At 40.3% G+C, this 25,199-nt stretch overlaps 1 protein-coding gene and 1 long non-coding RNA gene across 3 annotated transcripts in view; one reads left to right on the top strand and one right to left on the bottom strand.

Annotated features, from left to right (window-relative positions):
- NPR3 (natriuretic peptide receptor 3) overlaps positions 1-7,725 on the top strand; it is a 93,354-nt gene extending 85,629 nt beyond the window's left edge. Inside the window, exons 6-8 of one of the 2 annotated variants that reach the window (XM_018570350.1) lie at positions 2,224-2,353; positions 6,223-6,307; positions 7,383-7,725. In XM_018570350.1, coding sequence (XP_018425852.1) covers positions 2,224-2,353; positions 6,223-6,307; positions 7,383-7,494 — 327 coding nt within the window. In that variant the 3' untranslated portion in view covers positions 7,495-7,725. Of the gene's footprint in view, positions 1-2,223; positions 2,354-6,219; positions 6,308-7,382 lie in introns of both variants that reach the window. The other variant, XM_018570342.1, reaches the window with a different exon arrangement.
- LOC108798860 overlaps positions 1-11,059 on the bottom strand; it is a 15,782-nt gene extending 4,723 nt beyond the window's left edge. The window contains exons 1-2 of the long non-coding RNA XR_001941982.1: positions 10,808-11,059; positions 847-851 (exon numbers count right to left, since the gene is read on the bottom strand). This is a non-coding gene — a long non-coding RNA (uncharacterized LOC108798860). The remainder of the gene's footprint in view (positions 1-846; positions 852-10,807) is intronic.
- Between the last annotated feature and the right edge of the window lie 14,140 nt (positions 11,060-25,199).

Here is a 25,199-nt window from a genome sequence, read left to right as displayed (position 1 = left end):
TGAGCCTGATGAAGGGGACCCCCTGCGGCCCCGAAAGCGCTTGTGTATTGGATGGCAATGTGCCATTAAAATGGATCATTGACTAACAAAAACTGGTGTGCTGGTGACATTATTCCTTTATTCTGTGATTCACACGGTGCCTTCCGTGGTCACTACAAGCACCCACCCAGCTTGGGGTTACTCTGGTTAGGAGTGCAGCAAGACATCTTGTTTTTGACGTTCTAGGTTTATGAGACATCATTGTCACACATGGATTGGCCACCACAGACTCCAGACCTTAACCCCATTGAGAATCTTTGGGATTTGCTGGAGAAGACTTTACGCAGTGCTCCAACTCTCCCATCATCACTACCAGATCTTGGTGAAAAACGAATGCAACGCTGGATGGAGATAAATGCTGTGACATTGTATAATCTTATTGAAACAATGCCACGAGGCGAATGTGTGCTGTAATCAAAGCTAAAGACGCTCCGATAAAATATTAGAGAGTATTTTTTTGGCCCGGCCAATATAAATTACATTTATATTTGCCTAGTTTAGGAACTAAGGGGTAATATGTTAGAAAATGGTACACGGGGGACATTTACTGCCAAAACTGAGAGCAGTAATTAGATGATATTAGGATTCTTAGGGCCTACTAAGAGCTTGCCCATACTAACATATCAGACAGGGCTCGGTATAGTGGAGTTGATAAAGAATAATTTTTAAGCTGTGCTCATTTCTTTGTGTCGGATTCTATGGTAAACCTCTGGAAAGATGGGTCCAAGTAGCTGTTTAGACCCCCATTCTGTGTCTCATTCTTTACAAAGCTCAGGATAATCTCTGGGTTCATCTTTTCGGATACACTTGGGCTGTTAGTGACGCTATTAGTCTAGCAACCAATCATGTTTCAGCATTGATCTTCACAGTACAAACTTACTAAACCTGATTAGTAGCCATTTGTAATATAGCTGGATTTGGTTTTCAGGACATTATATGAATTGATTATATATTGATCAGTCTTTGTTAGGATACATCCAAAATGAAAGAAAATGTAATTTGTGTGTGCACATTGCTAAGGTACATCACCCATAACATTTTATCTCCCAGTGGGATCTCCTCCCTGGAGAATGAGAGATCTCTCTGGACACAGACCACAAATAAAAAAACCAGATGGAGGTTCTAACCCTTCCATATTCCTCCCCAAAGAAATGTTGTTTTTTTATGGGAGTGGAATTTAAAATGTAAACTCTAACACTGACGAATGGATTTTTTTAACAAATATGTAAATCCTAAAATAACTTCTCTTATTTGGTCTATTGTTAAATACACGTTTTTATATAAAAAAAAATCATTTTAATTTATTTTTTTAAATGTATTTTATGTTTTGTTATATCTTTTTTATAAGTGCAAAAAATACTCATTGATCCTGATAAAAATCCAGTGCAGCCCTCTACACTTCTGCACTGTTATCTCAAACATTCTTATCAGCCCTGCTTAGGATTACCTCTATGAACTACAGAACACATTCTCCTTATGTTATGAAGAGGTGGAGGTGTTCTTTAGTCCTCACATACGTCCAATCCTAGGATGACAGCCTTGATTCTCCATAGGTTTTGTGGGCCTAGTCACAGTCACAGGAAGTGTGATTCCGGGAGAATCACTAGCTAATAATAAACGAAACAAATAAAAGGGACTGATAGCCTGCAATATATTAAATCTGTGTTCTTGGGTTTAGATTTGCTTTAAAGGATGACTGTATCTTTAGTACAAGTTCTCCTTTAATGAATCTCTCCACCCCGCTAAGTGCGGCCCACCTGTTACATACCTATCTGCCCTCTGTCCTCAGCATTTCCTCCAAAAACATCCCTACTGGGTCATCTTCTTAGTGCACATGTGGCCTCATTCATTTATATGGGGGAACTATATTCCGCTAGACCGCTGGAAGCTGCCATAACTATGGCTCTCCAATAGGAAAGAATAGGGCTGCAGTGTGCATGGCCACTAAGAAGAGAATCCAGTGGATGGGGGGCGTTGGAATGGGGAGAGATGAAGGGAGGAGAAAGGCAAGTATGTAACTAGAACTAGTATGTACAGTAACTGTACTCAGGAAAGGGGGGTGGAGTTGTTTAAAAAAAAATTAAATAAGGACTATAGGTACAGTTCCCTTTAACGTTTTTTCGTGCTTGTGGTAGAAATGTTAAACTATCCTATTAAGTTGTTACCTTTTATTATTCCACTTAGGTGATTGCAGACTACTATGGAATTCAAGGAAACTTTGAACTCCGGCCAAATGTGAAGCTTCTGTGGGGATCTGGTAGAATAAGACTTGAAGAAAATAAAGTATTTGAACAGATGCCTCCGTGTAAAACATGTAAGTTGTTCATGGAATAAACTCTGCATGGGAGTATTAATGGTTTAGATGTAAATCATTATAAATATAAATGGATGGTGTAGATGTAAATCATTATAAATAACAAGAGTACTGAATGAAAGGGGTTTCTAGCCATATGCCACATATTTATATTGTATGCTTCACCATACCCCATGCGTGCCATGTACATTCTAAAATGTGGGAGAACATATAATGTATTTGAAAATTTCTGTAATAGCAAGCTCCTAGTAGAATAGCTGCTTTCCGGAAGCTAAATTATCTAAATTTGTTATCTGGAGCCAAATAACATTAGAGATCAGGTTGCACATACTCCTCGATGATTTTGGGGAGGGACATATACAGGGCCTGCCTTAGGCCTTTAGGTGCCCTGTGCGAGAAAGCTTTACAGTGCCCCTTAGTGACCACACCCCTCGGTAACCACACCCATTTTTTCCAATATCCGCACCATTTAAAGACTCCCATTTTGTTAAGCTGCAATTAAACATATTAAAAAGTATGATAAAAATAAAACTTTTATTCAAAGCTATTCAACTTGTAGGCACAATATAAGTATTCTTATTAAATAAAACAACTGTAGGCAAACAAGTGTTAAACAATAAATATCAAACTAAAATAGAGTCTATAGAAATAAAGTGTCAGGGTGTCATGCAGTCCCTTTTTTCAAGTAAGTGTATCTAGAAAAGTAAAAATAAAAAACAGAACACAAAACCTAGACACAATGCATGAGTGGCGTCAGGTGACTTCACACGCCGATATAGGTGCCGCTATCTTGGTGTATATGTTTCTAAATGAATGGAAAACACTCAGTACAGAGGCTTCCCATTCATTCAGACACTGATGATAGTAAATCATTTACTATCATCAGTGTCTGAATGGGGAAAAGCTTCTATAGTGAGTTCTACTCCCCATTCAGAAATTCATGAATGAACAGGAAGTGATGTAAATCACATCCTGTTCATTCATAACTGGGGACACATAGTACTATTTGTCCCCAGTTATTTACAAACACTGGAGTGATCAGACGATCACTCCAGTGTTTATCCTTCACACAGAGGATCGGTAAATGTCACTGATATATACAGATCCTCCGCTCGGCCACGCACTGAAACTGAAAGGATGACAGCGGCTCCTCTCTCCTCACCTCTCGGCCATCCTGAAAGCTGCGGCTTCCCCCCCCCCAGGGGGGCGCGGGGGGCGGTCATTGGGGGGGGGGGGGGGGGCGTAGGAGGGAGCGCTGTCATGTCGGATGGCTGAGCGGTGAGGAGGAGATAGGCCGCAGGCTGTAGCCTCCTCGAGGATGAGCTGTGTCGGGCGCCTGGCACCCTTGTTTAACTGCGCCCTGTGCGATCACACAGCTCGAACCGCCCAAAGGCCGGCCCTGGACATGTACCCTCCCCACTCTTTTAGCAAAGACAGATCTGGATTAGACATTTACATAGACTGCTTGTAGGGTACAGACAGTGCTGGACTTACTAGCTGGAAAGCCCAGCATTATCTGCTATGGACCTATCCTGTCCAAAAATGTATCTATAAAAATGATTGTTTGCCAAATTTGAAGTCAGGACAGCAAAGCAAATCACTGTTATCTGAGGACCCACCTTGGTCGCTCTCTAGCTCTGCCACATATCTCATCATGGAACCTGTCATGGAATTCTGTTTTGTCAATTTTTTTTGTTAATGTAGTGCAAATGCTGTTGTCTAAATCAGCGCCACTTGTTCTTCTTTTTCCTGAGTGAGGAAAAGAAGCGCTGTGTAAGAGTTGAGTTACTCAAGTCAGTGCTTACACAGAACTGAAGACTGTCTCTCTGACCTAATGTGACAGTGCTGGACCAATCACCAAGCATGAGCCTGGTCACATGAGCGTAAAGAGAGTGAGTTACATGCTCCACCTACCATAGTCGGAAATGTATGGTATTTTTTTAAAGGGTAATTCCACTTTCCAAGGTGAATTTTTGGAAAAGGAAATTACCACCACCAATCTGCCCCCTCTCCCATCTCCCACTCCTCTTACCTTTGAACAAACGCTCCTTCCCCCCTTTGTTTCTGTACACAACCTTGCAACCCTGACCAATGAATGCTCAGCATTGGTGAGCATAATTTGAAATACATGCAGGGCTGAGATGCTATGTTTGGGGGGACAGGTTGTACACAGCCATGGAGGGGAAGCAGCGTTCCTTCAGTGGTAAGAGCAGCGGGAAGAGGGAGCAGATTGATGGGGGTAATTCCTTTTTCCCAAATCCGCCTGGGAAAGCGGAATTACCCTTTAATTCACAGCGGCTAAATGGTGTGTGTGGTGGTTGGGTAGTATGGGCTGCTGAGTGTGAGCAATGCATAGGTTTGCTTTAAATATAACTGGCTGTTATTCTGATGCCAATGCAGATGGTGTGTGTGGTGGTTGAGTAGTATGGGCTGCTGAATGTGGGCAATGCATAGGTTTGCTTTACATATAACTGGATGTTATTCTGATGCCCTTGCTTCATTACTTTGTAAGTGACTAACCTGCAGCGGGTATGCAAATCAGAAAAGGCAGAAGTCGGAAGACAGGGCATCAAGTTTACTTTACGGGCTGGTTTATGTTAGTTGCTGCTATAAACAAAACACTGCAGAATGCACAGACTATATTGCTAAAAAGCCCTTGTGTGACTCTATCCTTACCATCAGAGGTGGTGTACAAAGCCTGCAGCAGTGGGACCTTTGAGGACCAAGATGGATATCCTGGACTGACATGGTCAGCCACCCTTCAGTCTTTTCATTCTTTATGACTGCCAAGAACCTTTACAAAGCCATAGAGGCCTGATAACAATCCTCCTACATGCCAAAATCAGTGCTATTTTTTGGCCCTGCTGACGGTTCCCTACAAAATAGGATGCAGAAAATTTCACACCCATTTGTACACCGCTGCATCCTCAATTACCTATAATTAAAAATTTAACAGCTCTTTGCAGGATGGAAAAACAATTTGCACCTGCTATTGCCTTGACATTGTTCATTAATTTTTCCTGTGACCTGGCCTAATTGTACTCTGACAAATACAGTTTGGCCTTTTTATCCAGTGAAAGCCCCATTTAAAGGAAAGATTACAGTATAAGATTTTAATTTTATAATTGTGTTTTTTAAACTTTCCAAAATCTCCTCATTTTGGTCATTGGGACAACTACCTTTTTTAAGTATCACATCAGCTCTTCTATATCAGTCGTAATAGAAATGTTCAAATCTGGCACTAAAATTTGTGTTGTCAGTAGGTTATGAAATGATGAGTGCATTTGCCATTTGCTTTGCTTGTTGTATTTGGTAAAGGGACACACTGGAGGCTTCAGCTGCCGTCGTGATGTACAGGGTTTCTTGGGTGTCGCTGTGCCTTTAAGGAGGTTGGGCTGCCTCTTGGCGAACCTGCGCCCAATTCATCCTTTGCTATATATGCTCCAAAATGGAGGCTCTCAGAGGTTAGACTTAGGACCACACTTAATAGAGGGGCCTTTACGACGCAGTGCGGCTTTCACACATTCTACAGAAGACGTGCAACTAAGACCTCTGTTGTTAACTGTAGTAGTTAGACAGGTTTTTTTGAAGGCTGGCTGGTGAGTGTGCTGGGAAACTTTTTGCTGTTGTGTTGTCATCCTGTTGCATGGGCTCCCAATGGAAACGACAAGTGGTAATTTCAACACATATTATGTATCAGATACCTAGGAACACTTCAAAGAGAAGTTAGCAGAAGTTAGCAGTGGCAGCTCCTATATGGCTACCCCTTTAAATACATACAGTCTGCACTGTTATTGTGTTTGTTTCCTATTTCATCTCATGTTCTTTGAAAATAACACTAATATTTTTCCGCTTGTACCTTTAAGCAGGTGGCTTAGGAGAATCAGCAGTGACTGGAATCGTGGTCGGCGCCTTCCTAGGCACGGGACTTTTAATGGCATTCTACTTTTTCAGGTGTGTCCTAAAATGTTCACTATGAGTACATGTGCATTGCAGCAGAACCTGATTGCCTCCCAGTGGTGATCCTCTGTCTCTCAGTTGAAATACTTCTGTGCACTGGATTACAAGCCTGACATCGAGACAGATTCAGTTCTGTATTTTATTTGCCTGGAAAATGCATTTAATGTTTTCTTTTAATGAAGACATAACTGCATTTAAATATATCCCTCACTACATCACTTGGGCATGTCACTTGGCCTTATTTCCATGTCGGAGGTGTGAATTTTTAGCCGCATGTCTTCCATGAAGACCATTTCTGACCGGACTTCTCCAAACTGAAGGTGTACCAGGGTCACACTTGTCTGAGTTGAGCTGATGGTGCTACTGGACACCTTCAGATTGTGAGAGAAGTCAGCATCTTCTCTCAGGGGACCAACTGATTCCGCAGGAAACAAACATTTAATATTAAGGAGCAGCATCCACTGTAAATTATTTAATCAGCATTTGAAATAGCTTAAAAACCTTTTAAAAAAAAGCCTAAATAAAGACCGGTCACTGCTGCAGGGTGACTGGCCTTGTATCCGTCTATAACTCTGCTCTCTGCACAGGCTGCGTGCAGAACAGTTATCATGTCACTGCTACTTTTAATGTAATAAAGGCAAATTTGCAAAGACGTCCGGTACACATTGAGGAATATATTTTAATTAAAGTTGTTGAGCCTAGAGTACAGGTTTCATCTTTGAACTATGGTGACAGAGTCACTTCAAGACAGAAGTAATAGGGGACAGTTAAGTAATTTCTCATTTTCAACCTTTTTCATAAAATCACATATATTTGTTTTTTTTTTGTTTTCATATATTTACTTTATTCAAAAAGAACGGGGGTAAAAAAATCAACAAACATTTTAACAATAACAGATAAGCAAATTAGGATACTGAAGAACAATACTGCAGCATTATTTAGACAGATACATCTTCTGAATGAGAAGGCATATTGGTATAAAGTGCATCAATAAATTCCATCTTTATGAGCATGTTCCTCATAGGAAAAGGTTGATATTTGTATTGTAACTTTTTTTTTTTAAATACAGGAAGAAATACAGAATAACTATTGAAAGGCGAAACCCTCATGATGACTGCAACATCGGCAAACACAGACAACTTCGAGAAGACTCCATAAGATCTAACTTCTCTGCAGCCTAATAAATAAAAAATGAGATTTTATGAAGATGCAACCAAAGACATCTCTGCGTCAGATGGATCGCTCACAGAAGAGTAGCAGGATCATATTCTTGTTTATTTTTTATTTTAATTTTTCAGAATCTCAGGAATGATTTAGTAATCATACGATGCCACATGGCCTTTCATCTCATAAAAAGGGACAGTTTAAAGCAAATTGGTAAATGTTCCGCAGGATACATTTTTTTTTATTATTATTATTAATATAGGTCCCTTCATATTTTTTTTTTCAAAACAGTTTGAGATGAAGGTGACAGTTTTTTTTTTAATATTGTGATTTCACATAGTTTTAACAGCTTTTAATGTGGCGTTGTCATAAATGTCACTGTTCATTTTACCAAGATGTAGAAATTGTTTTTAAATCAATTTTATGAAAAATCTTATGAAATTGCATTGAATTGTAGCTGAAAATAGGTTCACTGAAACAATTATGAATGCAAGGCAATTTGCTTAGAATTTTATAGGTACACAAAAGAGCCCAAGTTGACTCTGCTGAGTTGAACGCAAATACAATGAAGCACTGAAGCCCACATTTCTGTCCCATCTTATTGAATTTTTGGGGGGGTTGCTCAGTCCCTATTGAGCTCCTCAGTATGACTTAGAGCTGTATATGAAAGGTTGCCCTGGAGTGAGCATTGGCCATGATTGTAATCCTGTGGATGCTATAATGCTTTTGCCGTATTATATAAATTCAGGATAACTTTAGCTGAACTGGTTGTTCAGTTTTATGTTGCATAGGTTTTATTTAATATTGATAAAACAAGCTGTGTTAGCAGTTGAACATATCTTCCTCTACTACAGGCGTATTCATTTGAAACCATGGAAAGCATTGAGGTTTCATGTTTTTGGAATTTGTAACTCTACCTAAAAGAAATGTTAAACATGAACACTCAATATTTCAGTTGCCGTATAACTATTAGTTCTGTCTTAGTGCCTATATAGAAATGGTTAGACCAAAAGCAATAAGTTATTTGTAGAACTTAAGAGAGGGCGTGGTGCTGCAGTTGAGTATGTAGTGTGGTCAATAGTATGCCCGATCCCAGCTGGGCGCTTACTCTGGAAAATTGTAAAACAGGTAATCTATAATATATTTGTGCTATACCACTAAAAATACCTGTAATTTAATTATAGTCGTAAAAAAAAAAAAAGGCACTAGTGTTTTGCTTGATAACAATACAAACTGCTCAGGCTGGGATTTACAATGCCACACTATATTGAGCAAATTCAGTAAACTGTAACATGCTATAACAACTGAAATACAACTAGCATTAACAAAATATGTGTATTATAATGCAGAAATCCTTGACATCTTATTGGTACAATTACTTTTTTTTTTAATAAGCCTTAATTTAATTTTTTTTCATTTAAAGAACCCACTGAAACCTGCTAATCATTTTATTCATTTTTGTTTATATTAGGGCTTAGTTATCTCCATATTATTTTATTTCAGAAAATATGCAGGACTAAGTTTGTTCATAGGCAGGATATATGAAATGTTACCTATTTCTGGGACCTTATGAAATATTTACAAAGTTTTGCAAACATCACCAAATTTGGATTATATTATATTTAGATATTTAGATAGATGTAAATACCAATTATCCTATATTCTTGTACAGTAAAATAACTTTTTTTTTATAGAGAAAACATTCCATTCTAACAATTATTTGTTTTGTTATCCTGCTTAGATTTTCTTATTTTGTTTTATTTGTGTTTGTCATGTACGAGCAAAAAAAAAAAAAAAGAGCTGACATCACACAAAGTAGAATTTTTTGATCAGTGTTCACTGTAAATAAAAATGTTTTTGGTTGATAGAATTTTCTAACAAATGGAAAAAAACGCCCTCTCTTTGTTACGTTTACTGTTTTCTTATTCTCTTACATTTGAAAAGGAATCTAGAAAACCTTTGCTTATATTTTATTTTCGATACCCTTTTATTAATTATGAATACATGTTCAAAATCCAACAGTTTGGTTTTAGAAAGTAAAATGCTCTAGAAGCATATAAAAATGTCAAAGATCACTGTATTTCAAATTTGTGGCCTTGGACTTGCCATGCCAAGAGACATATGTTTAAAGTTTTCTTTTATGTTAGTGATTGACCTACACAGTTTCATCTTAATTTTCTTTTCTCTTTTGGGAGAAATAATATTTTAACTCTCGGCTAGGTTTTTACAGTGACACTAAACTCAGGAGTTACATCTTAAACATGCATTCAAGCACCTTAACTATAAACAGAAATGTATCTTATTTGTGTATCACTCGGCTGTAGATCCTCAAATCATCTCTGAATTGGTGCTGACACTTTCCTACCTTCTGGAGGGGGGCTACTTTGTTCCTCATGGTCCCTGTGTGTGTTGTAAAGTATTCACTGCTCCAAGCTCACTTCTGCGATGGACTACAATCTCAATACAAATTAGCAGTGGCGTCATAAAGGGGGTGCGACCGCACCCGGGTGACATCATTGCAGTGGTATCAAGTAAATGACACCAGCACACCAAAAGTTATTCAGCAAGTATCCATTTATTGACACATTGCCATTCAGTAACAATCGCTTACGGGGCCTCAAGGGTACCCCTTCATCAGGCTCAGAATTAAGCTTCTATATAAATAATGGTCTTCATTATTCACTACACAAGATACCTACACAGGGGCACTGGTGTACACCATCCTTGAGCGACCCAGGCATTTTAAGCTGCTATGTCATGGTCTTATGGGCAAGAAGCAGACTTTGAAGTCTGCTGAATGTCAATGTATTTACAAAGTGGCATTTTGTGACGATTTGCTATATAAGTGACAATTAAATGAAGATACTGGATGACTATGAACCAAGAAACATTAAAAGGGACCCTACCACCAACTTTAAAAAGTTGCAGGTAAAAGTACCCTCTAGAAGGAAGGACAGTGTCAGCACCAATTCAGAGATGATTTGAGGATCTACAACCAAGTGATACACAAATAAGATACATTTCTGTTAATAGTTAAGGTACTTGTAACTCCTGAGTTTAGTGACACTCTAAGGTGACCCCATAGGCTTTTCACACGACCATGTTGGACAAAACAGAGTAAAGGGGTGTCGAGCTATGGCCCTAACATTTATTGCAAGGAGCATCTGTGAGACACATTTTTTCAGCCCTGTCCTTGTGGCCATGTGAATGGCTTGTGTGGGTGGCATAGGGGTCATTGACAACTTTTTTAATTGAATTTGATGAAATTTATTTAGATTTATAAAGCAGAGGCGAGTCTAAAACACAAGAGTAGGGGCTTAACTCCTTCACGCATCAACCCTTAGATAATGACTTTTAAATTCAGGTGTTTTGTGTAAAAAGTAGCTGACTGTGCTACAAGATAATTTCATTTTTGAACCACTATTACTTTATACTTTTGAAAACACATGTGATCTATAAAAAAGATGTCTATGTGTCATTAATTTTTTTTTCAATTTACAAATTTCCCTTTCTTTTGATCTTAATTTGTACAATACTTTACAGCAGGATAGATTTTCACAATGTTTTGAAAAATAAGCTGATTTTTTTTTCGTTTATTTTAGATTGACTGAATTTTTTTTTTATGTTCACATAAATGTTTAATGTATTTTGTTGTTTTTTTTAATTAATTACGTATTTGTACTAGTAATAATTATATAATACTAAACTTTGCTGCAATACAAGTCTTTAATTTCAAAAGTGAATACAAATACTGTTATGTATAGCACAGTGGCTGTCTCCACTGACTTATAATGGTGATTTCTAGACATGTGCGATTCGTTTCGTTCCGAATCGAAATTCGGACGAATTTTCAGAAATTCGGACATTCGGATGTATGCGAATTCCGAATTACAGACATAACGAATGCAAACGAATCCGAATTTCCATTTCCGAAATTCGGTAGCGTTCGTTCGTACGAACGTTCGTTTCGTTTTCTGTTCTTATTCGTTTCTTATTCGTTTTGTTCGTTGGAGCAAACTGACAGAGAAGGAGAAAAATATTTTTCCCCCCTCAAATGTAACTTTTGCTGCAAACGAATAAGAAACGAATAAGAACAGAAAACGAACTGAACGTTCGTACGAACGCTACCGAATTTCGTCCGAATCCGAATTCCGAATCCGAATTGACTTTCACACCCGAATCCTGAAAAACGAAATAACACAAATCCGAATTCAAAACGAAACGAAACTAAACGTATTTTTTAGCAGTGCACATGTCTAGTGATTTCATGTTTTGCTTAGTATACTAAAAATGGTTTTATTTTTGTTAAACACGTTTTAACAGCTTTAATATATAATAAGGTTATTATCCTATTAGGGGATCAGAGCGTGCATATAAAATATATTTGTGCCATTCAACATTTCCAGGAAAATGTCAAGGTTCTTGTGGTACTCCTTACCGGAAATCCCAGATGATGGGGAGGGTGCTTGAAGTGACTGCGGATGGCACCACTGTATACATAGAATGATTGTAAAGAATGGAAACAAGCGTCAATGGCAAAGGCTGATGAAGGGACCCTGCGAGGTCCCGAAAGTGCTTGTTTCCATTTGACAAATTGTTCAATAAAATTAACATTTGGTGATTCTATATGGATCTTCGGAGTGCTGGTGATATTCTTTACAATCATTCTATTCAACATTTCCAACCACAAGCCACTGCTAACTAATTGTATTTTAATGGCCGTAGGCAGCCATACGTCTCTGTGGGAATTATTCTCATCAGACATCTGCCTCTCCTCTGTAGTTCCAGGACCTGCACCACCAGTGTGGCTAGTGTCTTTACTCAGTGACCAGAAAGAAGGATCAGCCAGGTCTTTTATATATTTTCCAACAAGCTCGAAAAATTCTGTGAAAGAAGATAAGAGTATTTTTCAATGGTCAGATGAGCTTCTTATCACCCCCTTGGGCCTAGGTCACCCTTACCTCAACATCCTTTTGGCTTTTGAATCCGGGACTGTTTACAGTCATCTCAACCTCATAGTGTACATTTTTTTTCACCAGGCAAGCAAACTTGCATTGGATTCAAACAGGAACTTAAACAAAAAAATTACAATAAAAGAGCTTTTGAAAAAAAAAATCATCCTTTGGTAGATCACAAAGTAATCTTAAATAAACAAAAATAAAGGTCCCTTTACCAAACAAGTACGTTTTTCACTTGAACCTGTTTGGACTTTCAATACAATATATTTTGTGGAGTAATAGCTAACAATTTTATATAGAAGTTTGATGGTTCAGGGTCACAGCTGTTTTTTGGCTTTCACTTCCTTCGTACTAATACACACACATCTGACCCACCAAGAAGGGCATGTTCAGCCAAGGTTTTCATCAAAACCCATCAGGTTAAAATAAAATATAAATAAATTAATATTTAAAATTAATCTTTCTTAATTGCACATTTTTAAAAGTAGATATCCTGAGAAGACATCACAGAAATACTTTTATTTGTCAGAAAAGCCCCTCTCTGATTTAGTTTTACTTTGTGGCTGGGGCTTGACTTTTCCCGGCTTGATGGCTAAGCTCAACCAACCACCGCCCCCCTTACCAATATGCAGGCCTTTATTGGTCATTGGAGCAGCCTTAGTGGACAGTGGAATAGCAGTAAAAACGTAATCAGAAAGTGGCACAGAATAAACTTTTCTGTGTAATGAAAGTAACAGCAAGTATCTTATGGTGTTTTTGCATTAGAGCCTTGCATTGGAGCAAAGGTAACAAGTACCTGATTAGCATACACTTTACATTTCAAATATACAAAGTGAACCTGTGCCCAAACTATGCACATTAAAGCATTTACATATTCTGAGTAGGCAGTAAAAGCATTAAAACCTTATCCACCGCTATAACTATACACATTGTGGAGAAATTCATCTTCACAGTGTACAACAGGGGCACTGAATTCTTACCTTCTATCCCCTCATCTTCTATGGAGCCTGCTAGCCTTTTAACGTAAACAAACATCAGGCGCTGTAATCTGTTGGAAACCAATAGGAAACCAACTTCAAAGTCGGGATCTTTGAGCACGAATTGCTCCACAGTACATGCAGCTACAGATGTTAATGCTGGCTGGTAACAAAACCTTGTTAGGAATATATAAAAACTGTTGTGCCCATCATCTGTGCACAGGCACACTTTAAGATGATATGTGCACCTACTTTGTATCTATAATGTTGAGTTGGGTGTAGACAGTGATTAAATACTGGAAGACTGCCCACACACATACCAATATTTTATACATACATAAACGTGCATCCTAGCACTGTGCATGTCTTAGTAAAACATAGCTGATGTTGACTGCACAGACAATATTGATGTCATAGTATTTTCTGCTTTGGTGGTGGGAGCATTTACTCTGATTCTATGCATGGGGAGGCATGCATGGAATCAGAGTAAATGCCCTATGGCACAAGAATACATGTCAAAGTCCTAGGTTACAATGGAGTAGCTCAAGCTTTTGTTCTGGTGGCCTCTCAATCACCTCCACCCCATTACTGACACGCTATTTGGGGTTCCCCCTACATTTGCTCTCACACTTGTATGAAAATGTAAAATAAATTCCAACTGTTAGCCTGTGTTGGGGATATTTTTGGGTTCTCAGTCATCTTCTCGACCCCTGTTCAACATCATAAGTGTGGGTCAATGGTCACTGAATGCCGGCGGTGAACACTGCTGTTGAATGGCACATTTTATATTTCTGGTGCATCTTTGATGTCTGAATATTGGGTATTCACAAACGTCAATATACTATTGTACTGATGTAAGTAGAACTGTCTGCATATAATGTAATTTATTTATTGTCATTTTTTGTAGAGTACACATATTCACGATGTGGATATGTTTTTCTTTATGTAGTATAATTCTGTAAAAGTGATGAGTTGGTCAGTTGTGCTTTGTGTGATATCTGTTCACTATTGTGTACATCTTTGTATGCATTTTTCGTATCCTGATGCAAAGATATGTTCCAATTAGAAAAATAAATATAGATAGATATTTGTTTGTGTGACTTGCTTTGATTTATGCCATATCGTGGTATTTAAGTCACTCGTATTGGGTGAGCTGACTTAACCCTTTCACTGCCTGGGCCATTTTTGCAAACATGTTAAAAAGTCCATTGTAGGCCTGAACATTACTTGAAACCTGCAAAACAGTATACCTGGGACGATGGGTCCCACACAGCCACTCCTCTTCGCCCATCATGCGACAGCCCCCTCACTGATGTCGTAATTTACATATCATTCCGAATTAGCCATTCAAGGCTCAGGCACAGTTTGCTAGTACTCCTAGACTATAGACTGGGGCAACTGACAACAATAGTGAAATCTGTTAAAAAGCCACTACTGCCTTGCATGGAACTAAGCAAAGTCTATCACAGTTGTGGTTTGGGCATGGAGAGGATTTGGTCAACTTGCAAGGTAGATGAGTCTAAGTAATCAGTTTTGTGTCGACCTGGCCCTTAAAAAACACTAGTCACTGTTTTGCTTTTGCAATAATCTTAATCTTCAATTGTATGTAAACCCAAAATCTATTTTTATTTATGTTTGGCATCATGCCTCACTGTATACATTTCCCTCAACCAATCTGTTGCAAAATTTCTTGACTGTAACATCACTTCCTGTGGCAGACTTAAAGCGGACCTTTACATTCAAAAATCGAATTCTACCAAAGCTTCCCTCTATGTATGATGATTAATAATAACAATAAGAGCATTGCTGGGAAATCTCATCTGTAATCTCACAAGATCTCAGGGAAAGGTATTTTCCTCCCCTGAGATGATGTGCATGGTCACATGTCCTAGTCACCTGTCTAGTCACATGTGCCAAATTTTCAGGAAGTAAATGGAGATCTAGTAATCTGCCCTTAGTAAATATGGCCACTGTGAGAAGACTGGGGAAGAAACGAGAACTAAGGAGTGCAAAGCTTTCACATCTAGAAGTATGTGTTTGTAGATTGTCATTACTAAACATTTCTAAAGGTGTGTTTGTTGTTATTTTAAAGATATGGGTACAGTTCCTCTTCAATAGCAGAAGCTTTGTCAACTTGCCAAGTGTGTTCTTTGGGTTGGCCATTGGACTCATAGAGTACCTGTTGATGCTGCCAGAAAGCTGGTAACTTCCTGTGCATTCTGCCTCTGCTTTCTGTTATCAGTTAGCAAATTTCCCCAGTTTTCTTTATGGACTGCAGAATGCACTACCCCTTTGTTATGGATATAAGGAGAAAGGAAAGTGTTCTGTAGTCTGGTCTTTGTGTGGCAACACTGCTCCTCAATAGATACAGTACCATGAGTACATATTACCACCTTAGGACAGGATGTATGTTACTTGTAGGATCACCAGGTGATTATAAAGAAAAAAAGAATCCTGTCAAAAGAAAACTAATGCCACCACCACATCTAAAAACTAATAAGCTGCAATATATTACATTTTTGTTCTTGGTTTTAGATATGCTTTTATGTTCAATGAAAACTGAAAGGTAACTTTAAAGAAGAACTCTGGGCAAATAAAATCTTAATCCTTGCAGTGGGGCTACCCCCAGACTGCAAATTTTAAGTGCTCATTTTGCCTAGGGAGCTAAAATAACAGAGATATACTGACCCGAACCATGATCCTGGCTAGCTTCTAGACGGGTCCCTTCAGCCCACCTGCACTTCTGATCTAGTGATGGAATGTCTCTCTGCGTCCTCTCATCCTATACAATGTACAGGATGTGATGACTCACTGGACCTTAGACTGCTGGAGCAGAGTGGGAGTGTGGCTCCAAGAGCCGGTCTAATAGCCAGCTGGGATCATGGTTCAGGTCAGTATATATCTGCTATTATAGCTCCCTAGGCAAACCCTTGCAGTGCGGGGGGTGCAGAGGGTGGCCCCACTGCAAGGATTACGATTTTGTTTGCCTGGAGCTCTTCTTTAAAGCAACACTGTAGTCATACAAAACATACCCAGCAATCCTCCCCCTCTTAAAAAAGTCAGTAAACTCTTACCTTTCCCAGGCCACCAAACTCTACTCAATTGCTGTAAAATGATCTCCAAAGAACATCAGTCTTCTGGGTCTCCCACAGCTCTCACTGGCGTCTCCCTTAGACCTCAGATAAAGCAGTGACATGGGGTTGGCAGGAGGAACCATTAAGAGCTATAGGGTACCCAAAACTCCCAGAAATGTAGGCTTCCTAATGGACTTCAAGGGACCACTTCTAAGTATCAGAGCGGCGCTTAGGGGTGCAGTAACGGTAACTATTTACAGTTTTAATTTGCAGGAAGAGATTTGTTGGATATGTTTCTATAGCCAAGGGCTGCTTAAAAACAAAAGAAGAAAAAAAAATGAATGTTGATCACCAACTAAAAAAAAAAAAAAAAAAAAGGACACGGTACACCCAATCAAACTTAGGTTTATTTTATCACAGTCAGTATAAGGTTACGTCATTAGAACCAATTAAATATGATGTTTGCCAGGCCTATTTATTCCCTGAACGAGGTGGTTACAAACACAGCAGGACCAAGGCTCCAAACACCTCGCATCTGTTATATGTAAACTTTCTATCACTGACAGGTAAGGAGTTTCGTAAGTTTAACCAGAAAGTCAGGTGCCACTCGAAGGATATGAATGAGCCACATTAGGACTACAAAGTCCCAGTTACACAATTATTAACAGAATAGTAGCATTTGGTATAATACATAATATATATATATATATATACACACACACACACATATACATACATACACACAACCACACACACACACACACACACACACACACACTATATTACCAAAAGTATTGGGACGCGGCCTTTACACGCACATGAACTCTAATGGCATCCCAGTCTTAGCCTGTAGGGTTCAATATTGTGTTGGCCCGCCCTTTGCTGCTATAACAGCTTCAACTCTTCTGAGAAGGCGTCCACAAGGTTTAGGAGTGTGTCTATGGGAATGTTTGACCTTTCTTCCAGAAGCGCATTTGTGAGGTCAGGCACTGATGTTGGACGAGAAGGCCGGGCTAGCAGCCTCCACTCTAATTCATTAATTCATCCCAAAGGTATTCTATCGGGTTGAGGTCAAGACTGTGCAGGTCAGTCAAGTTCCCCCACCCCAAACTCGCTCAACCATGTCTTTATGGACCTCGCTTTGTGCACTGGTGTGCAGTCATTTTGGAACAGGAAGGGGCCATCACCAAACTGTTCCCACAAAATTAGGAGCATAAAAATTGTCCAAAATGTCTTGGTATGTTGATGCCTTAAGAGTACCCTTCAGTGGAACTAAGGGGCCAAGCCCAACCCCTGAAGAACAACCCCACACCATAACCCCCCTCCACCAAACTTCAAACTTACAAAACTACACTTGGCACAATGCAGTCAGGCAAGTACCGTTCTCCTGGCAACCGCCAAACGCAGACACGTCCATCGAATTGCCAGACAGAGAAGCATGATTGGTCACTCCAGAGAACACGTCTCCACTGCTCTAGAGTCCAGTGGCAGCGTGCTTTACACAACTGCATCCGACGCTTTGCATTGCACTTGGTGATGTAAGGCTTGGATGCAGCTGCTCGGCCATGGAAACCCTTTCCATGAAGCTCTCTACGCACTGTTGTGCCAATCTGAAGGCCACATGAAGTTTGCAGGTCTGTAGCTATTGACTCTGCAGACAGTTGGTGACTTCTGCGCACTGTGTGCTTCAGCATGCGCTGACCCCGCTCTGTCATTTTATGTGGCCTACCACTTCGTGGCTGAGTTGCTGTTTCCAGTTGCTTCCACTTTGTTATAATACACAAAACAGTTGACCGTGGAATATTTAGTAGCAAGGAACTTCACGGATCACCTGAATCCAATGATTTGGAGGGGCGTCCCAATACTTTTGGTAATATAGTGTATATATACTGTATATAATTACTGTATAGCACTATATGCTGTGCCACTGTATGAACTAAGAGTAGGGTTGCCACCTTTTCTTCCATCGAAACCCAAACACTCTAGCGACGCACAGAAATGTTTTTGGGAGAATGAGTTACAGCTTATTCATATGTAAATAGCGTCACCCATATATATGTAAATATCACAGTGAAGACTATTTTCAGTGGGGGACCAGTAGCCCCTATCTTAATTTTGGTTGCCCTGTGTGCCTGACATTTTGTGTCCAGGTTTCAGCTGCCCTGAAACCCAGACACAATATTCAAAACCCGGATTGTCCGGGTGAATCCAGGGTAACCCTACGTAAGAGATATAAACAATGATAAGTAATACATGAATATAAAACATTAATAGTGGTAAGCACATGCAGTTCTATAGCAAAACACATACATAGACAGGGTGTAATACGAGAATGGTATACCTGTACGAGCTTAAAATCTAGAAGGATACAAGACAGAAATGGGAAGAAGTAAATTGTATTAAAGGCCGGTTTTAGACCTGTGTATTGTGGTAATGGATCTACCGTGTGCTGTGGACATGCAGTACAATGTTTTGTGGTAGCATGCAGTAAATTGCAATGTCATTTATTTTTAATGGCACCCCAATGCACCTAGTCATTGCACCACAACACATGTACACCATATGTGCATATGGCTTACGAAAATGTCCATCACGTTGGGTTGGCAGACCATTTAAAGAGCCTTAAAGAGACCTGATCATTCATGTCACAAAAAAATACCTATCCATAAGATTATTTGTACATTTATTATAGCTTAGGCATGTAATTTAACTGGAAAACCTTCCATGTGTAGATATCCCAAAGCCCTAAGACTGCTGCTGGGTGCCGCCATCTTGGATGTAATGTCAGAAGTTACAGCCGACTCAGACCTGTCACTCAAGTGTCACTCTATAGCAGTGGTAGGCAAACTCCAGCCTTCCAGTTGTGATGAAACTACAAATCTCCTGGATTAGTCACATTTTCTGGCAAGTTTAAAGGCACATTGCAAGCAAATAATAATCATTAATCGAAAGGATGAACACTGCAAGTAAGCATTTAAAATTCTCAATTTTGTCTGATTTTACCTGCAACTTTTTAAAGTTGGTGGAAGGTCTCTTTTAATGTTTCCTAGCTAACAGCCATCCAGTATCTTCATTCCATTGTCACTTATATAGCAAATCATCACAAAATGCCACTTTGCAAATAGATTGACAGTCAGCAGACTTCAAGGTCTGCTTCTTGCCTATAAGGCCTAGGTCGCTCAAGGATGGTGTGCACCAGTACCCCTGTGTAGGTATCTTGTGTGGTGAATAATGAAGACCATTATTTATATAGAAGCTTCTATTAGACTGAAAATTAAAATAGAGTAAAAGCAACTATGTTTTGCGGCTGCTTGGGCCACTTCATTGGGTATGGTGGTTAACATGAGTAAAGCAAATACACATATCTACATTCAGTCCGTGACTGGTTTATCAGTAGCATTGTGCATTTCTCATATCAATTAACCTTAACTAGTAACAATACTGGACCTTATTTGTGTATCACTCGGCTGTAGATCCTTGAATCATCATGAATTGGTGCTGACACTGTCCTTCCTTCTGGAGGGGGGCTACTTTTGTTCCCCATGGTCCCTGTGTGTATTGTAAAGTCGCCACCTCTCCAAGCTCGCTCCTGTGATGGACTACAAACAGATGTTTAGTTTACTAATTTGTACTGAGGATGTAGTCCATCATGGGTGACTACTTTACAACACACATAGGGACCATGGGGAACAAAAGTAGCCCCCCTCCAGAAGGAAGGACAGTGTCAGCACCAATTCAGAGATGATTTGAGGATCTACAGCCGAGTGATACACAAATAAGATACATTTTTGTTAATAGTTGGGGTACTTAAATGTATTTTTATGATTTAACTCCTGAGTTTAGTGTCTAGTGTCTTTAATTCACTGAGTCGAGGATTATTCAGGAAAAGTCAGGAACGGACAAATGTCACCTAGAAGGAACAGCTCAGTTTGACGTCTCTAGCCTTGAATTAACAGAGGCTTGAAATCGTGTGACTCTCAAACTGTTTTCCTTCGAGTCTCGCTAGATCTGCATGCATATCATTCCCTGCTCATGCCATAAGCCTAATTGAACACTGTTTTCCACTCTGCTGGCCACAAGGCCTGAAATTGAAAGCGCTATTGACTTTCAGAATGTAATGTCTTGATCGACTTTTAAATTTGCAGAGAATACGGATTTCTCGCACACCTGTTGCAACAAATGGCTCATTCATAGCATGGCTGAAGGCTGTTCCCTATCCAGACTAAATGAAGAGGAATCTGAGGTGACAGCGGCATGTGAAAAATGCAGAAAAGCCCAACGTCTAAAGAAAGTTAGGAACATATTTTTCAAGCAATATTGAAAAGCCTTTTTCAGCTTGGAAGAAATGGATCATTTTAAGATTGCGCTGTGTAGTGAGCCCGATCCTGAGAGCTTGAAAGGTCACAGCGCTAAACCGTACATACACCTGAGATAGACAAAACATGAGTGTGCACCAGGTGCTCAAACATATAGGTGAAAGCCGCAAAACGCCATCAGCTGAAGGTTAGTAAAACCAATTATTGTAATTATTTTCAAGGCTGGATCTCTGCTTATGTAATCTGGAGAGCAAAATAAACTTTACCTTTCTAGTCATGACTTAACACGGCATTATAGATGATGTATTCATGGCCTGGCTCCGTGTATAGTGGAGGCATTGACTGGCCAGTTAACTACTTCTGCATACAGTAAACACAGTGTGTGCCAGATAAACAGCACTCTGTCATTGGCTTATGAGTTGAAAAAAGAAAAAGGGAAGAGTAAAGAAAAAAAAAATTGAGTGAGATCATTGAATGTACACCTCAGCAAAACATAGTAGAGGTGGTGCTTTATTTTAGGTTCAGCAGAGACTATATTATTAGTAATGCCCACCCATTCACACTGCTATACACTTAAAGCAAACTTGTCATCAACTGGGACAATTGATGAAAAAAGTACCCAGTTTACCTTTTAGTAAGTATGTCAGCAAGCAGTTGAAATTAGCAGTAAATCTCAACTCGTCTTCTTAAAGTCGAGCTTGCATTTGCCTCTGGAACCTCTCAATCAGGGCCGCCCCTATAATGATAATATATATATACATATATACACACACACAAGAATATATTTATATATGAGGAAACAAAAAATATGACAATATCTCTATATATACATACATAGGTGCGGGTGTGCCTGCAAAAGTGGCAGTGCTGGTGGAGAGAGGGAGCGGTGCTGCCCGCCCCGTAATATTAATTGTTCCCCCCTATCGAATCTGCCACTGGTCCTGCTGGCGGCGCCCAGGGCACATGCCCCTTTAGCTTTAGCACTGCCCCCAGCCACCCCCGTGCCTCCCCTTCCCTTACACTGTGCCAATATTACCTGGCTTCTCCCCACTTCGTCCGTGTCCTGCAGCCTGCTCAGTCCGGGTACTGACAAGATGCCCCTCCTCCTGCAGAGCCCGCACTTTACTGAGACCCGCGCATTACTTGTGACAGCCGCTGTTCGAGTCAGTGAGAGGCAGCCTCGGAGCCTCCGTGCCGCTTCAATGACAGCCCAGACTGCACGGCATCAGAGGGGCAATTGCGGCACCACCTAAATTTTCTCACGGACCACCAGTGGTCCGCAGACCACAGGTTGGCGACCACTGATCTACAACACTTTGAAATATTTTTAAACAATATGTAATATGCTCATGTATTGTTGTGAGCATTTTGGAATTTACAGAGCAGATTTGCCTTGCTGCTGCCCATATGTTTATGGCTGTTTTTTCACTCCCATGCCAAAGTTTCATATTTTCAGACTAGCTGGCACTAAAATTTCTTTATGCCACACTTATGGCAACATTTTTTAAAATGTTAAGCTGTTCCCTGACATTCTAATCTATTAATGCTCTTGATATGTTGTGATAGTGCATGCAAAAAATATATAGAATACAGACTATGAAATCGAGAAAATTTACAGGGAAAAATATCTGGGGAAAATATGTGGAAACCAGGGACTTTTGGTTACTGTGCATATTACTATATTTAAGTAATTGTTGTGCCTCCCTGACCCCCGGAGGCCTGAGGTGGAACCCCAAAAGGGTAGGGAAGGATGACATTTCACTGTAAGGGGTAGATCCTCAGCCAGTGAAGGGGTGTGGTCAATAAATTGGGCGCCAGTCACTTTAAGGACTTTTTTAATGCTTTAGTAACGGACAGCAAAACTGGGAGAGAGGGTATAGGGCTTCAGACATCCTTAGCAAAAATAGACTCCAGACTCACCAATCCCTTCCAGCTTCCACAGTACAGAAAATACTTAAGCAGAACAGAAACTGACACTGTAGTAGAACAGTAGCTGAATCGGGATGATCTTGAGATCTTCCCTGGAAGAGACACTAGACTTGTTCCTAAGGTCCACACTATCTCCTGGCACCTCCAACATTCACTTGGCTACTCTGGTTCTCCTCCCCAGATAATTCCAGACACCACCTGGGTCCAGATGTTGGCTCCTCCAGGCTTTAGACCTAGTCAGCTTCTCCAACCTTGTACATGCCACCCACCGAGGCCAAGCCCAGTGGCGGACTGCTCTAGTACACTTTGAAAAAAAAAACATGAATAAACCTCTCTGAAATCACATTCTGAACAATTTCAGTGTTATCTCTTGAACAGCAATCAGTAAGAATCCATAATAATGTTTAGCACCGCTTTTGCAGCTTGCACATCTCTTTCATTAGGGGAAACCTCCTCTTCCAGTGTGCTCACCCAGCCTTTCACAGCTGAAGCCCTCAGCTTGTTCAAGATGTTAGGCCACTGAGGCCCCCACCCCCCTCCTCCCCACATGCCCAGGGCAGCGGAACCGGTGTCCCCATCCCAATGTCCTCCTGTAGAGGAGCCAGATCTAGTAGGGTTACCCTAACAGGGGTAGAAGCCAATTGCTCTAGTTTATTTGCCATCTCCTTGTTTCGTTCCCTGACCTGGCATTGTGGTTGTGAGCTGGCGCCATCTTGAAGAGGTCAGTCTGATGCAACCTGGTCTTCTTTATTGCATTTCGTGATGGTGCACTATGTAATAGAAATGCACTACAACCCCTACCACACTCCCCGGACACTTGAGGTGTCTTATATAGGCAGGGAGTCCGGGTGGATGCCCCCCGTGCTAGGAATAAGCTAATGTTTGGCAGGAGAGGTAAAGGACAATGTCTGCCTATATTGGCTGCCAAGCTACGCCCCTGGTATTGCTAAAGATGTGTTGGTGTCACTTCCTGTCATTCAAGCAGGTGTCTGCACTGACATCTAGCTAGGGCCTGTTTACACTATGCTGCTGCGGCAATGCATTAAACATGTGCAATGCAGCACCATTCATTGTGAAATGCACCTTTCAGCAGATGTGCCTTTCAGTGTATTAATATGCAGTGTGCTGCACTATTTTTTGGTGTTGCAGCACATGTCCATGCTAGGATGCATTGTGGTGCCATTCGCACCATAGTGTACACTGGCCCTAAATGTCAGTGCATTTGTTTAGCTGAATTGCATTTAACGATGCATTGCGATATGGGTGGGTTGCTTTTGGGTAAACGGGGTGGAAGGGGGGGTAGGGGCCCTGTTAGGTAAATTGTACGGGGCTCCATGATTTCTAATGGCAGCCCTGCAAAACACCAACTAATGCATTTACAGATTCAGTCAAATCATTAAATTATTTTCAAATGATACTACTGTATTTATATAATTGCTTGTTCATATGAGCCTCTTGTAATCCCTTGTACAGCAGCACCCAGACTAGGAGTAGGATCTTATATAGGGACTTTACTATTGCACTGCTGCCCTGTATTGTCCAGGGAGCTGAATGGGAGCAAGAACTTGACCAGTTCTGCAGCCGTAGTGTAGGTAGGTGTTCTGCCTGGCAGGGGGGGTCTGGATTACAAGACTAGCTGCACAGTTCACAGTTCAGGTAAATGTATTTCAAATGTCTATTTAGCTTTTTTTTTTGCCAGCCGGAGTTTTACTTTAGGACACACTTCTGCGTTTTCTTATCTTTCTGGATTAGTTCCCTTTGGGAAATGTATGTCTTGATATGTGACCCTGGAAAAAAAAACTTGAAAAATAAATAATATGTTTATGATGCTTCCTCGTGTTTCACTTGAAACCCTTGACGTCAGAGACCCTAGATAATAAACCCCTGGGAATGTTATCTACAGCCGTGTAAGTAGCGTAAAATACTTTTCACAGAAAGTTCTGCATTTAGGATGCAGATCTTCCTGTTCCAGGGGCATTGTCGGCAGTAATTAATTTTGCAGTGAGAAGTTTCAGAGTTTATTCATTATGGAATGTAGGAAGTAATCCAGATGTCAGTCCAGGAGACTGCCGTCCTCTAATCAGACTTATTAATTGACCATTCCTAAATTCTTGAGATATATATATATATATATAGCAACAAGGACACTCCACTGTAGACCGGAGGTGCAAGTCAGATGCAGTTTATTTGCTTTCAAAATGGTAGATAACACGAAATCCAACATAAATAGCTTGGTGTAGCATATAACAGATAAGCTCTCACCGACATCTGTCTCTCTTGCCGCACTGCTGCTCCGGTCTCAATCTTTAGGGCCACTGTCTGGTTCCTCCAGACAACGGCAATAACATGCCAATCCTCTCAATATGGTTCACAAACCCCGCAGCTCCCTGCTGCACTGGCCTCCACTGACTCCAGGGTGGAGCTCTCCTGACTCACAGGTGGGGCCCTGAACACATCCCAGCACACTC

Source organism: Nanorana parkeri, unplaced genomic scaffold, assembly GCF_000935625.1.
Source record: "Nanorana parkeri isolate BGI_ZX_2015 unplaced genomic scaffold, ASM93562v1 scaffold38, whole genome shotgun sequence".
Taxonomy (NCBI): domain Eukaryota; kingdom Metazoa; phylum Chordata; class Amphibia; order Anura; family Dicroglossidae; genus Nanorana; species Nanorana parkeri.
This window is presented reverse-complemented; position numbering and strand designations above follow the sequence as displayed.